Source organism: Populus nigra, chromosome 16 (genome assembly GCF_951802175.1).
Source record: "Populus nigra chromosome 16, ddPopNigr1.1, whole genome shotgun sequence".
Lineage (NCBI taxonomy): Eukaryota > Viridiplantae > Streptophyta > Magnoliopsida > Malpighiales > Salicaceae > Populus > Populus nigra.
In genome coordinates, this window is record NC_084867.1 from 2,543,110 (window position 1) to 2,558,282 (window position 15,173).

Consider the following 15,173-nt stretch of genomic DNA (forward strand, 5'->3'; position numbering starts at 1 on the left):
ATCTCTACACGTTTAATTCTAACTGTAGTTTATTTATTAAAACTAATTAATCAGTCTGTGTACCACCAGAATTCTTAGCTACTATTTTCTTTATTCTATAAGGAAATGAAATTGACAGAGGGATCAAGATTATGAACAGATTGCAAAACATAAGGATTGAATAATAATTTCTGAAACTCCAATAATTAATTAATTATATTAATTATGGTTATAATTTAGTCAATCGTTGACCTCCGAACCAAAGAAACTTCTAAGAAGACATTTTCATCGATGCTGCCAACCCGAAAATGTACAGAGACCTACCTAACAAAGAGATGCATGCCAGCAGCCAGCAGAGCTTGAATGAAACCACTGAAACATTCTCACTACTAGACCATAAAATCTAAGCATCAAACATTAGCAAACTAAAAATTTCTGAAATGCTCTCACTGGGCTTCCATCAAACTCAAATGGGATGCTGCAGTGAAGTTCTTGTCTGGAGCAAGCCAATCAAAATTGGATAAGCAGCTATTTTTTCACATGCTATTACTAATAACCTAAAAAAAAATTGCCACCATCATGTACAGCAAGGTTTTTAAGATTCCCCTTCCACCAGATCAAACAAAGTGGACAAAGAAAATCCCTAAGAATACACAGTGCGTGAAGAATTACAATTATGGTAAAATTAAAATACAACTTGCCAAGGGGAAGGGGAGATATCACCAAAGGAAACCAAACACACCTTTCAATGCATACAGCTATGCGATGTGGCATGCCCACTTTCCAGATCAATTTAAATATATTACCAATATCAGTTGCTCCTTCCCTCCAACCACCATGAAAAATCTTCAGTCAGTTCAAGCTGATATGGGTTCATAAGGGTATGATAGCCAAGGGTGCTTCAGAGCCTCGGATGCAGAAGGGCGTTTCTTTGGGTTTACTTCAAGCAAATGAGAAACAAAGTCAATGAAGCCTTGGTCCCCCATTGGCAATCGGTGCCTCAAGGATGTCTTTTTTGGAATCAGGTATTCCAGTCTGCTAGTATCCTGAGGAATAGAGAGAAGAGTCAACATAATTGCACAAGCCAAACATATTATATCCAGTATTAAAGTTTCACATCAGCACATCCAAGGTCATGAATGAAAATTGGTTCGAATTCTCTACAAGAAACTACTGTTCATTCAACAATCAGAACCACAACAGGTAATACACAAGCATTCTTGCATAAATGCATGCCCTCTCTCCATCATATACTTGAAGCTTGCAGTATACATTACCGTCCATGTTGATCCAAAGTTTGAATCAGACTTGACATCCTAATTTTGTACTCTAAAAACTACAAACTGTTTTCATAAGGGGTAAAATAAGCACAATTAGAGATGATAGTATTTGAGATGCTGGCTAGTTATTTTCATATGAGCAATAGAACAGTAGCAAAACAAAAGGATGTTTTACCTGATTCCGCTCATAAAGCATGTGATTCTTGGAAAAATACTTGTATGTATCTCGTCCTTTAGCTAGCATGCTTTGATCAATGGGACCTATAATTCCAATAACTCGTGCCAATAACGTTGCTGGTGAATCGTTTTGGAACAGGACCTGAGAAGTTTCATTTTAGCCAATTGGTACCAGGGTCACAGTTGGGTAACCAAACTGTGGAAGGTCCAATGCATCCATACTTTAAATGATGTGCGGAAATTGTTCAAGCAGAGGGAAAGAACTGCATACTGATTAGCCCTTGCAGAAATTACTCGAAGTAATATCCAATATATCTCCAAAAGAAATATATTTTGAACTTCAATAGATCAGAGGTCACTAGCCCCAGATATAAAGATGTTCTCCCCAGAGACAGAATAAATAAATAAATAAATGCATCACAACATAAATATGAGAGGTAGCATTTCAATTGATAAGAATAAAAAAAATATGGGTGCAGCCTAAAATACAAAAAGAAATTTAGCTCTCTCTCCCCTCTATGTATTTACAGCACCTCAGCTGCACCTACATATCAGCATCAAGTCCATTGTTCTTTCCTATCTTCTGCATTCCAGAATCATGTTCTCATATCCCAACCTTTTACCCTGGCAACATACTTTCCAGCTTCCAAAATCTCCAAAAACTAATGGTTTAAACACCATCTTCTCCAACTTAGTCACATATACAATGTTCCACTCCCTAAAATCCCTACAAGGTTCTCACCTCATAAACTAAGCTCGTCAAATAATCCTCACAAAAAACCTTCTCAACTCATTAAACACAATGACCTCTGTTTTTTTGGCAAAGTCCCTCAATAATTATATTGAATCTTATATGATAACTCATGGTAAATTTATGCACAAATGCATGTGATATCATTCTTCATCAAGTTATCTTTCTTACAAGAGTTAATTTATGCATTCTCCATCAGTTGGGAAACTAAAATAAAACTCTTAACTCTCCATGTATGGTGGCTTTTGGCATAGTTCCTCATGGATAACTTTCCCACATGTTTATATGATAAATCAGTAATTTTATGTTCAAGTCATGGTTCATGTAGTAAGTAATCTCTTTCTTACTCAAACTAATTTGTGCATCCACTCACTGATTGAGAAATCAAATAAGACTCTAACTATCCTTGCATATTGAACATCTTGTCTTAATTTAAAAAGAAAATAAAAGAAAAGGAAGAAAAGACTACAAGTGTTGTCCAAAAACAATGGGTGAAAATGCATGGACAATGAATACACCCTGCTATTCTTACAATTTCCTCCAGGGAAACAAACTAAATGGGTAAATAAGTAATAGGTAAGACTTACATTTCCAGTGCAAAGTTCTGCCAAAATGCAGCCAAGTGACCAAACATCTATCTTCTTATCATATGGATGTCCTAGGATAACTTCTGGTGCACGATATGACCTGGATTGAACATAGGAGCACAGATGATCTGTCTCAAAACAGCTACTCCCGAGATCAATGACTTTCACCTCACATCTACTATAGCTTTTCACCAATATATTCTCGGGTTTTAAATCACAGTGTATAAGACCAAGGCCATGCAAAAACTGAAGTGCCTCCAAACATTGAGTGGTAATTGACTGCATAGAGAATTTGGGAAAAAGTTTATAGACCAGCATGCATGAAAAAAATGATGTATTCTCCTTTCTTTTTTGGTGAGGAAATGAAATTTTGAGAAGGAAACAAGGGGTGCTACACATTCCAAGTAATGAATATATAACTCTTGGAATGTCAAGAGGGTAGAACTCTTAGGAAGAAAATGGCACACAACAAACCTGCAATCTAGGCATTGTGAAGTATACCTCCCCTCCTGATTCTCTATTGAACTTATGGAATTCATATAGGTTTGCCTTGAGAAGCTCACATACGATTAACAAATGCTCCTGCAAAGCAAAGAGAAGTTAAAAAGTAAATTATTTATAACTTCCATCAAGGAGTTATCACGAATTTCTCCCTCAAGAAACTAAATCAAATCAAATCAAAGCTTCATTTTTAGATTCTTGTGGTGCAATTGAAAATGCATTCACTAACATATATGGCTATTCTTTTATCGATTTTCAGCTCATTTTAATATGATGTCTGCAAAACAATGCTCCTATGTCTAGTGGTTTGAAGTAAGTGGTCCAACCATGCAACCAAGGTTCAAGAACTAGTAACAACAAGAAACAAAAAATAGCTGCTATAAAAATGAGATGATTCTATGCATGTCTGCATAACCCTTTTGCAAATTTATCAATTAAAATGTAAATTTCTACTAAGAGAGGCAACATGGGGGCAAAAACTAATAGCATCAACAAATACAGGAACAAGAAAACCTTTCTAACCCAGAATAGTGGCTTGAATAGGGATTTTATGCATGAAATCTCAAGAAATTCAGCTTTCTAATGAAACCATATCGCTAGTATAATTTCAAAAATTTTCAGTCATTTCCTCTCCCAAAACCTGCTAGAGTACTGGGTGGATACAAAAAATCCTAACTAAACTCAGACTACCAATTGTTCACATCCAAAAGCAAAATTCCAAAGCCACATGAAAATCTAGGAACAGTGAGCCATCTCCCACTATTAAGTTTTTGGCATACACAATGTTCTATCCACAATATAATGGACTTGAAAGTGCTAAACAATTACACTTAACCATATAAGAACTTCAAAGGTTGCCGGTGCAAAAACTGAAACAATTAGAATTTACAAATTTTTATGTGATCTTTGAAGATAGGAGGAAACCGAATGCCAAATGTCTATTTGGCTTGATCCCAGCTAGAACTGTTTTAAAGAAGATTGTTTTGCTAGCAAATCGTGTACGATTTTCAGGTCTAAACTACAAGGTAGTTTTGCAATTTTTTTCTTACATTGGATAAATTTTGTAAAACTTGACCGGTCAACTGCTTCACTATTAACTAACTAAATGGCCAGCTGGCTCCACTAAACAAGCACCTCCTTTCTTACCCAATATAAGTTGTAACCTCACATTTAAAGACAATGAATGAATGGAAATTTCAGCTATATACTTTGAGGTTGTGTGGTTCAATCTATCTTAAGTGTGATGCTTAGATTTTCTATCTTCTAGGTGTGATTCCTAGAAATCCTACTAGTTATGGCTAGCTGGCTCTGCCAAACAAGCATCTCCTTTCTTACCCAATATAAGTTGCAACCTCACGTTTAAAGACAATGAATGAATGAAAACTTCAGCTATATACTTCAAGGTTGTGTGGTTCAATTTATCCTAAGTGTGATGCTTAGATTTTCCATCTTCTAGGTGTAATTCCTAGAAATCCTACTAGTGTGATGTTTGTGGTCCTTTATTCATTTCCATTTCAATTTATTAACCCCATATCCTATACTCCTAACTATTTTGATCACCATAGCCTTAAACACATCCCAATTTTCACCAATAAACTATTCCCCATGTTTTACCCCCACCAAATATGCTAGAGCTTGTAATCTTTATTGAGTTAGGTACTGTGAATTAAAGACCCTGCATCAGTTGTGCTTGTTATAAACACTCAAATACAAGTCTCTTTACAAGAAAAACAATGGCTTATAACTCTATCTATTATTTCAGAATGGACAAAAAAATTATAACTGTATCTGTTCAGGTGCCAAATAAATTTTTTGAAGGAAACTTAGGAACCAGGTCAGGTGGCCAAAACTTAACAAAGCAGCATGATGATCTAAACTTTTATTACATACTTGTATTATTTCTTTCGCAAATAAAACTAACTTACACAATGAGGATACAAGGAGGGCAGGATACTGAGAGCTACGTCAGAGAAACCATCTACTGTGATAAAATATTAAATATTGAGGGGAAAAAAACAAATCAAGAAATACAAGCATATCCACTTACTCGGTAGTAGAAATAATCATACAATCTGAGAATGTGGTACTTGTCAGCATGATCATGCTTGTTGACATACTTTAAAAGCTTTATCTCATCAAGACTTTGATCAAAGAAGTCCTTGTTGTTTTTTATAATTTTCACACAAACATCCATGCCTGTGTGCAGATCATGTGCTTGTATAGCTTTACTAAAAGCAGCTGAGCCAAGATACTCAGTAACATGATAACGACCAGCAATTACAGAATTCAACACAACATGGAAGTTCTTGTCCTCCTCAAAGCCAGTTCTGACCAACAAAAGCAGTTCAGGAGAACGCGTGTTAGAATCAAGCTAATTAATGAGATGCAGAGTTCAATTAAATAGATCACTTGATTAAGAATCAAACATTGACTAAGGAAAAATAAATAGGTATCAAATTTCAGCACATGCCAAATACAAGGAGAAAAAAATATGCATTATAAAAGCAATTCATCATGTCAAAGAACCATCTCAACTCAATAATTTAAGCTGTTAGGTGAGGTTCCAAGATATAATTTATATTATTCTCTAACATACCCCCTCAAGTGAAAGCCCTTTGAGCTTGAAACTTGCACGGGCCCACAGTACCATGTGCTTAATTTTTATCAAATAAATGGGGATGGTGTGATTCGAGCTCATGACCGCTTGGTCATCAAGGCTCTGATACCATGTCAAAGAACCATCTCAACCCAATAGCTTAAACTGTTAGGTGAGGTCCCAGGATATGATTTATATTATTCTCTAACACACCACAAAGAAACATATTACTCCATTTGTAATGAAAACTACAGCTCTATTTGGCCTTGGCCTTGTTGTGCTTATAAATTAAATAACTTTGGTGTTGTAGGAAGAAGTGCTAAAAATTAAAGTTGTATTGATAAAAGTTGATGGATGATTGGTTACGATTGTTGTTACAAGGGCATTCACCACAAAAAACATATTACTCCACTTTTAATGAAAACTACAACTCTATTTGGCCTTGTTGTGCTTACAAGTTAAATAACTTTGGTGTTGTAGGTAGAAGCGCTAAAAATTAAAGTTGTATTGATAAAAGTTGATGGATGATTGGTTATGATTGTTGTTACAAGGGCATTCACCACAAAAAACATATTACTCCACTTGTAAAGAAAACCACAGCTTTATTTGGCTTTGTTGTGCGTATAAGTTAAATAACGTTAGTGTTGTAGGCAGAAGTGCTAAAAATTAAAGGTATTAATAAAAGTTGATAGATGCTTGGTTACGATTGTTGTTTATGAGATGTTGAGTTTAAAAACAAGTAACGAGTGTTTGATTAAACTAATAATAAAAGTGAAGTTGAAAATCAAAATGACAAATAAAGGCATAAGTAATTTTTGGTCTATTAAGGTGGGTATGAAAAAAAAAAATTGGCATGCAAAATTAACTTAAACAAATAACAAAAACCAATATGTTTTTGTCTTTTAATTAAAACACCTGAACAAATAAAAACAAAAAAGAATTGTATATATAGCTTGTCAAATGGAAAAAAAATTGAGCTACAGTCTAGTGATTGTCAGTTTTTTTTTTTTTTCAAAGAAACAAATGGACTTCGTATTTATAGAGTAACAAGATCATAATTATTTGAAATGTAGAGGGATAGTTGTTGTGTTGTGACTTTTAGCAAGGCCAAATAAACCCTACATGTAGCTCCAATATTAGCAGTTTTTGTCAAAAATTTCAACAAGCCAACAATTCACAAAATAAAAAGAAGTGGGAAGGTTGTGCCTAATTAAACATTACAAGCACACAACTAGCCACCATTGCGGCCACTGGGATAGAGTAAAGTAGCAAGGTAATAAGGGCAAATGGAAAAGGAAATAATAGAAAACAAAGGGCGGAGAAGAAGTTGTCTTGTTCTAAGATGAACACAAGACAACAATAAATGCAAGATTTTTAATGTTGGCAACAAAATATACCCTCCTGGGATATGGATATCCATTTCCAGGGACAAGTTTTAATTGATCCTAACCAAACATTGATCAAAATAAACTTATTCTATCATCCCCATTTATCCAAACAACCAAACAACACCAAAGTTCCACCAGTCCACGAATGTTTTACCTTGAGAGCATAACCATAATTATTCAGAAGAGAAAGCAAAAAAATTAACTTAAGCAAAGACCTACAAGTGCACACCAAGGACACTATTACAGGACACAAGTAGCCTCATTTACCAAGGAACTCGGATGTCTACATTCCTATTTTTAATAAGGATGCGTTCAACAAGAATTTTGTAATTAAAGGGGTTGAGAAATAAAAGGGTTTTCAAGTCTTATGTTTTATTTATGATTTTTGTTCTTCTGCACACCATTATTTTGCCCACCAAATGACTCCAGCAATATAAATAGTCTTAAAACTAGATTAGCTTCTTTTCTTTAACCAAATACATCTATTAATAGCTAAAAGTATAACAAAACTAGGATCAAATTGCAACATCATAGTGCACAAAAGTTTTGCAAGAGAGAGAAGACTACTTTTCAATAATTGCACAATGTTTCTTGTTTTTCCTTTCCTGATTTGTATCACATCTATTAATTTGAGACTGAGGCTTAGTCGAGCTGCTAAGAGTTTGTAATCTTGTAGACATCTATAAGATTAACAAGTTAGCTATTGTCAGTCAATCAAAACTCAACAGGCATGGTAGCAATATTCATTTTAATAAGAGTGACAAATTAATCATTCCACAAGCATCCCCTACATACCCTATCCTTCCTATTCTTTCCCTAGGATCTTTCTGGTCTTTATTCTTGTTTTAAGTTCTTTTTATAATGCTTTGTTCGATCTTTCTCATCCCTTGTTGTGCTCCACTGGCTGGTTTGCAAAATAGTTTACATGGCTCTTTCAAATACTGTGTAATGAAAGATTCAGTAACAACACGATCTTAAATTCCTAAATTTGGACAAAAAAGACTGAACATTTCAAATAATCTGGTAGAAGTGGTTCCCCTTATAAGATAGCACCCAAAGGTTCAATTCCATTTCATAATTCTGTCAGAACACCATTTGTGTGTGAGAGAGAAAGAGAGAGACAGCGAGTTTGTTTGTAGAAAGGAATAATATCTTTGCTGGTTCAAAATAACCCTCACAAACAATTCACCCCCTCCCAATCCTTAAATGTTGGCAAGAAAACCAGAATCTCCATAAAAATGGTGTTGCTTGTTTTGTTAACTCGTAATCACTTCTTTGGTTATCAGAAGGTAATAAAAAATCAAAAGAGATATCAAATCAGGTGCCAACAAAGGTTTAAGGAGAAAAAAGTTTAAGATACCATGAGAATACAGAATACTCAGAAGAAAGAAAACATTTTGACACAGGAGAGAAAAAAACACAAGAGTCCTGTATAATTAGTTGTATATCATTATATTCTGAGGATATGGGGGATGTGTTAGAAAGAAAGTTTGCATGTCAGAGTTGTGAAAGGGGATAACACTCTAGGATGTGAAGTAGAGACATCTTATCAATTCTAATAGTGCCAAGAGCCCAAGATGCATAATGCATCAGTAAGCAACCAGAAATCACTAATTTTTTTATTTAGATAAACTCATCAAAGAAGAACATACCGGTTTTTCCTATGCACAATCTTAAGGTTGAAAGTTTCAAATTCCTCCTCCTGAACCTTGATTTGCCTTACTTGCTCTTGAACAGCAGCAGCTTCTTCATCCTCCAAGGATGCCACAGGATCTTCTTCCCTCACACCACCAATCTTCTCATCTCTTTCTTTCATGGCATGCTCTGGTTCTGTATAACCATAATTTGAGAGAGAAGATGGACTAGAATTTGCTGATCTCACAGCATTTGTATTATTTTCATCCCTAGAACTTTTAACAGTTGAGGAATCACAGCTTTTCCGCCGCCATGTGTCATCAGGCCCTGTCAAAGCATTCAAGTGATCATTTGTTTCTTCACTGACAACCGCATTGCAGTTGTCTGACCATAAAGATTTACTAGAGCCTGCCTGCAACAACTGTTCATTCCTCAGTGGTGGGGGAAATGAAAACCCACCATCTGCATGACTTCTACCTTTAGCATGCATGTCTTGGTCACTTCCAACCACATATTTATTAAGTTTCTTCTTGTCCCTGTTTTGTTTATCAACATATTTCTTGTCTGAGACATGGTGAGAAGATCTAGATCCCCCAACTCCAGTGTCATGATCACGGAAGTACTCTACATCCCCTTCACTACTGCCTCCAACCAAACTTTCCCGAATTTCACTTCCAATATCAGCAGCATCACTGTTGATTCCCACACCAATCGATCTAACTGAACCATGTTGATCGTCATCCATACAAATATCATCTAACTGTGGCCTTCCACACTCATTCAAAACCTTCCCATCTCCTATCATGATGAGTTCATTTGTCTGTGTGACAAACCCCTGCCAGACAGGTTCTGCTCGCATCAAACTTAGTTCTTCTTCATCCATCAACTGCCCATCATATTGCGAAATTAAATCACTCCCATTATTCGTCCCATACATTTCTGTCACTGATAACCCTATAGGATCATCTGATGCTGTGACTGGTTCAACAGTTTTTGCTTGAAATATCTGCTCGCCAGAGAAGTAAGAATCCTCCTCGGCAAAAGATTGATCATCGTCTTCATCTTTGGTTGGAACTCTATCCTGGGGGTCTGGAACGCTCCCATGCCCAGCACCCTTTTCATTGTCACTTGGGTAATCAATTTCATGTGCCAGAAACCAGGCCTCGTCCTCAATAGGTTGTCTCATATATCCAACATCATCATCGTCATCATATTCATCAGAATCCCAATACTCATTTTGATAATCAATAGATTCACTTAATCCATCACCAACAGTAGCAAAACCAGAAACTAGATCAGATGCATCCTCAGCAATTCCCTGACTTACAGATAGCCAGCTGCCTCCTGCAATCCTTTTTCCACCTGGATCATCAATTACCGGGCAAAATTAAGAGGAGAAATCACCAGAGGGGAGAAATTATGTAGAAAATGGAAAAGGATAGGTAATCTGAATTTATTGCACTATATAGTTAACATAATTCATTTAATAAAATACAACCAATTGACTATATGTTCCCTGTTTTACACCCTACATGCCATAAAGAGATTAGAGTTCCAAAACCGAAAGATACAAGATGAGCTTCATTCCTAAAAATTTGAGCTCCTAAATCATTGAAGAACTGAAAGCGCTGAAAGCGCTGATATAATATATGAATATGCTGGGAGGATGATGATCATGCTGTAATCTCTACTTCTTTAGCAAATATTTTGTCTTACATCAAAAGAAGCAAAATGGATCTTCATGTATAAGTGACAATAAAAACTTAAACATGTTAGCATGCCTTTAACCCTTTAATAGGGTAAAACCAAATGGGTAAGGCGCCCCAGATTCTCACACCTGAGTTGCAGCTATCCTTTTTAACATGAATATGGGGGGAAAAAAACTGTAAATTTTCAGTCAGCATAAGATATAAACATTCAACTTCTTTGACAGTAAAACAGAACGTTTCCCTTAGTTGTTGGTGTTAAAGAGATGACGCTAGTTTCACAACAACAAGATAGGTATAAATAATCAAGTATATACTACCTTATTGATAAGATTCAACCACCTAAACTGGCTAGCCATCTTTAATGTTAAAATAATATCCTAACAAGTTGAAAATAGTAGAATGTTTTATGCAAAGTGAGTTTCAATGTTAATGGATGACAAGATTTCTTTCTTTCTTTCTTTCTTCGCTGCCTTCACTTTCTGAATCAATAAACAATAACTAGCAAAAACTTTAAACCCCTGAAAAAATCCGCATAAAAGGTCACATAATCACACTTATCATATGAGCTTACCTGAAGAATTGATTTCTTGTCCGACAGGAACATCGAGATAGGAACCTATAAGGTAGCTATTATCAGCACTGATGACCTTTGAACTTGGCCCATCACGCTCAAACGTTTCCTGCCAATTGATTGATGGCTTATCCTCCGACTTGAGTTTAACTGGTGGAAGCCTAGGATATTCTTCCTTTGGAATATCAGATACAAGTGAAAACCCTAAGCCACTTAAATTCTTCTGCTCTGTGCTCTCTTGAGACTTTCCAAAGAACAAAGTTCTTCCAACCTCATCCACCTGTTCTTTGATAGCTGCCCTAAGATCACTTGTACCTGCTTTCTTCTTTCCATCTCTTTTGTCCGAATTTGTAATAGTATCATCATAACTGGTCAATGCCTCCCCCTTGGGGAATGGAAAAACAGTCTTGACAGAACAATCTTTCCACAGGTCTGAGGAAGAATTTGCGGGTTCCTCATTCTGAGACCATGGGTTACCCGCAGAGAATGCAACGGTAGTTTTAAGTTGCCAATCAAGTTCCTTCAATTCATTCGTTTCAATTTTGTTATACTTGGATTCTGCATTGGCATCACTGGTACTATTGCTTCCAAGCCATGAACTTTTCTTTTCACCAGTTAAGATAAACTCTTCTCCAGATTTGGCTTTTGCTCTAGCAGAGAAGTTACTGGTGCTAGTACCAACATCATTCTTGTATGGATTAGACGGACCATTGCTTGGATTAAAGTTCCATGAATACAAACCAAGCACGGTATCCTCTGAATCAATTGCTTCATTATTTTTACCACCCCGTTCCCCAGCAGAAGCAGAGTTTTTCCATTTGCTTTCAGTCCCATTTCTATCCACCCCACACTCTATTTCTTTCACAATAAGTTCCTTAGAAATTTCACCACTTAGTTGAGGACCTGACCCCTGAGGATGACAGGTTAATTTGCCCCCATTCTCTTCTTCCACCACCTTCCCCGAGTTCTTATCTTCAAGGGCAAGTTTTTGAAGGAATCCATTCAGATCAGGGAGGTTACCAAGCTCACTGCGCAATGCTGCCTCTGCTCTTGTGAAGCGATTTTTCTTCAGAAAGTCCAGAATCACATCAACTGAGCTTGTCTCCTCCATAATCAACTTCTAAAAATCAATTAGCAAATACTAGAATGACAAATCCACCAAAACTGAAACAAAAAAAAAAAAACCAAATAAACCAAAGGAAAGTAAACCCACTAAGTAAAAAAAAAAAAAAAAGCTTACTTTCATCAAAGAAACAAACTTCAAGAGGTTTAACACTCATCCACTTGGCAAACAACAAAACACCATATAATGCTTGAAACCACATAATAAACCAACCCCACAACCTCATTTAGTTCAAAATTCTCTTTTTCCACCAGTGTTTAGTTAAAAAGCCGCAAACTTTCAAAATCACAAAAATTAACTCACATTTCCAGCATTAACCCAATAAAACAAAACAAAAACCCTAAATATCCTTCCAAACAACAAATCAAGACATTAAAAGATCCAAAACTCTTTAACCCACAGTATTAAAAACCCTACACATCACATTTTATAAACAAACTTCAAGATTCAAAAAGGAGGCCTTCAATCTACAAGATTCATAAAACAAAAACAAACCCATTTTTTTTCCACTTACAGATCGAAGATGGCTCGAGAGAAAAGAAAGGAGCTTTCTTTAGTGTGGATTCCATAGCCAATCTCACATTAACAATAAACAAAGTACTTACGATTTTGCATTCGTGGGTTTCGGTTTTTAAGGTCTCTCTCACTCGTTTTTTTTTTTTTTTTGGGTTTCTTGTATTGTTTTTGGCCTGCAATCTTCTCTCAGGCCTGGCAATGGTTGTTTTTTGTAATAACAATAATTCAATAAAATCTTGAGTTATGATATTGTGTTTTTCATGTGGGTTTAAGGTTTGCCTTGTATTCGTGAAATGTTGTTTTAGGATTAATCTAACGGTGGGAAATGTTTTTCAATCTAGGTTGTGGGGTATCAAATGGCTGATGAAATTTTAAAAAATGGGCTCCGGCTTTGTTTTACGCTCCATCATTGCATTTACGAGGGCATACATAGAATAAAAGCTTTACATTCTTTTGACAACATTTACCATAAATGTATATAACCTAAGAATTTGAAGCATAATCCTTTTTTTTTAGACCTAGATCTTAACAACCAAAATTATCATTGTCTATTAGATTAATGAAATAAATTCTCTTTACCTTAACTTATTATTACATTAAAGATAATGATTTTTTTATAATTATATCAATTATGATATTCAAATTAAATTTATCTTTCAAGTTAAATCTGAATTTGCATTTTCATAGGAATTTTTTTTTAAAAAAAGCATGCCTATATATAAGTAATTGATAAATACAAATTAAAATGAAAATATCAATGTGGTTTTCTTATAAAGTATATCCATTTACTACTTGGATTATTGACAAATAGAAATTAAATTGAATGTATTTATTTGGTTAATAATTTAATCAAACAAACGAACATAATAATTTTCTTTAGTTTGAGTTCAGTTTCTTATTATTTTTTTAGTTCCATTTCAATTAGGAAGTTTTCCTTTTTCATTACATTATTATCAAACTCATATCTAGTAGTAAGTTAACCAAGTCAGCCTAGATTAATCTTAAAATAATATTATTTTAGTTTTTTTTAATTAAAACGACACCATAATGGATAAATATTTTAAAAACAAATTCTTAAAATTGACCTGATTAAGACTTACTCGAGTTTGATCGAATTGCAAGTTGACTTGATCTAGTCTTATTTAGGTTTGGTCTAATCGTAGGTTCATCCGATGAATCACCCGAGTTTGATTAAACCAATATCCATCTGGTTATATATATATATATATAAAACCCTTGGCATGGATCAAGTTTTGAGTTAGGGGTCGTTGGGTCAATCCACTAGATCGAGTTGAGTTTAATAGTTATGCTCCACCATATTTATTAAGACAAATATTTTGAGAAAATAAGTTTTCAAGACCTTTAAAAAAATTAAGGTGAATCCTTATGTTTAGAATATAAGATTAACCTTAGAAACAAGTATAAATATAAAAATTAGTTAACAAAGAAACTAGAACACGTCATCTTTTTAATATGAATTTCATATCCAGCCTCTCATATTTTCCTATTCATAGCATTGGCATGCAAATTTTTGTTTTTAGTCTCTCGAGTTTTAGTTCTTTTTTAATTAGTCATCAATCTTTTTTTTTCTTTTCAATTAAATCCTTTCTCCTCTAAAAGTTTGGGTGCTCTTTGAATCCAATTTTAATTCTTTATCTTCCCACAATATAAACAATATGAAAATCTTGTTTCTTTCTTATGTGAGATAAAAATTTTGGGTATCACATAACATGGCAACTAATAATTTCTTAAGATTAGTGTCTTATTTACAATAATTTATTTAATATTGTTAATGTTTTATGCTATAGAGATTATGTTGAAGAATAAATTTCAATAAAGTTTTAACCTTAAAAGTGAGTAGATCTCATTTTTAATTTAGCTTCAAATATATCTATTAAATATGTTTTAAAATAAATTTTTTCAACACTCTCCCATGACTAAAAATTATTTGACAAGTATAAAAGATTTAAAGATTTGTAAAGAGATAATGATTTAGTGGATTACTATATTAGGATTAATAACTCTCGACTTTGAACTTTTTTTTATTGAAATAGTATCAAATTTACTTAGCTAAATAGTAAACGCGATATCTTAAACTATTTAGACTTTTATGTAAATTAAGATAATAATATTTATATAGTTCTTTACCTTGAGATTTCTTTTGGTTCCCACAGTTATGCTCATTTTGGCATTGAACAACTCCTAGATTTATAAGTGTCGTAGATAATTCAATCTTTTCCAAATTCTAAAAAAAACAATCATATTTCTCACTTATATGGATGACATTTCATTAAAAGTATAATGTTATACTTCACTTAGTATACCAAGATATGAAAGTCATTAAAAGCATGTTTTGCCTT

General features: G+C 34.4%; 1 protein-coding gene across 3 annotated transcripts; it reads right to left on the reverse strand.

Annotated features, from left to right (window-relative positions):
* Nucleotides 1-411: 411 nt before the first annotated feature.
* LOC133676147 (uncharacterized) lies at nucleotides 412-13,041 on the reverse strand. 3 transcript variants are annotated; one of them, XM_062097749.1, is made up of 8 exons: nucleotides 12,812-13,036; nucleotides 11,175-12,294; nucleotides 8,912-10,256; nucleotides 5,323-5,602; nucleotides 3,249-3,356; nucleotides 2,775-3,053; nucleotides 1,435-1,578; nucleotides 412-1,025 (listed from the first exon to the last, which is right to left on the reverse strand). In XM_062097749.1, exons 2-8 carry the CDS (start codon nucleotides 12,283-12,285, stop codon nucleotides 837-839), a joined length of 3,456 nt encoding a protein of 1,151 aa, XP_061953733.1. In that variant the 5' UTR covers nucleotides 12,286-12,294; nucleotides 12,812-13,036; the 3' UTR covers nucleotides 412-836. The 3 variants fall into 3 exon arrangements, with proteins under 3 accessions (XP_061953733.1, XP_061953732.1, XP_061953734.1); XM_062097748.1 differs by having other exon boundaries at nucleotides 11,175-12,338; XM_062097750.1 differs by lacking the exon at nucleotides 412-1,025 and having other exon boundaries at nucleotides 1,499-1,632; nucleotides 11,175-12,338; nucleotides 12,812-13,041.
* Nucleotides 13,042-15,173: the final 2,132 nt, after the last annotated feature.

Excerpts from the sequence above, each read along its gene's own strand:
- LOC133676147 (XM_062097749.1), bottom strand. The coding sequence starts at position 12,285 with ATGGAGGAGACAAGCTCAGTTGATGTGATTCTGGACTTTCTGAAGAAA. Across the intron at positions 5,603-8,911 it reads ATTGTGCATAGGAAAAACCG|AACTGGCTTTGAGGAGGACA; the intron begins GTATGTTCTTCT and ends TTTGTTGGTCAG. Across the intron at positions 1,026-1,434 it reads TGCTTTATGAGCGGAATCAG|GATACTAGCAGACTGGAATA; the intron begins GTAAAACATCCT and ends TCTATTCCTCAG.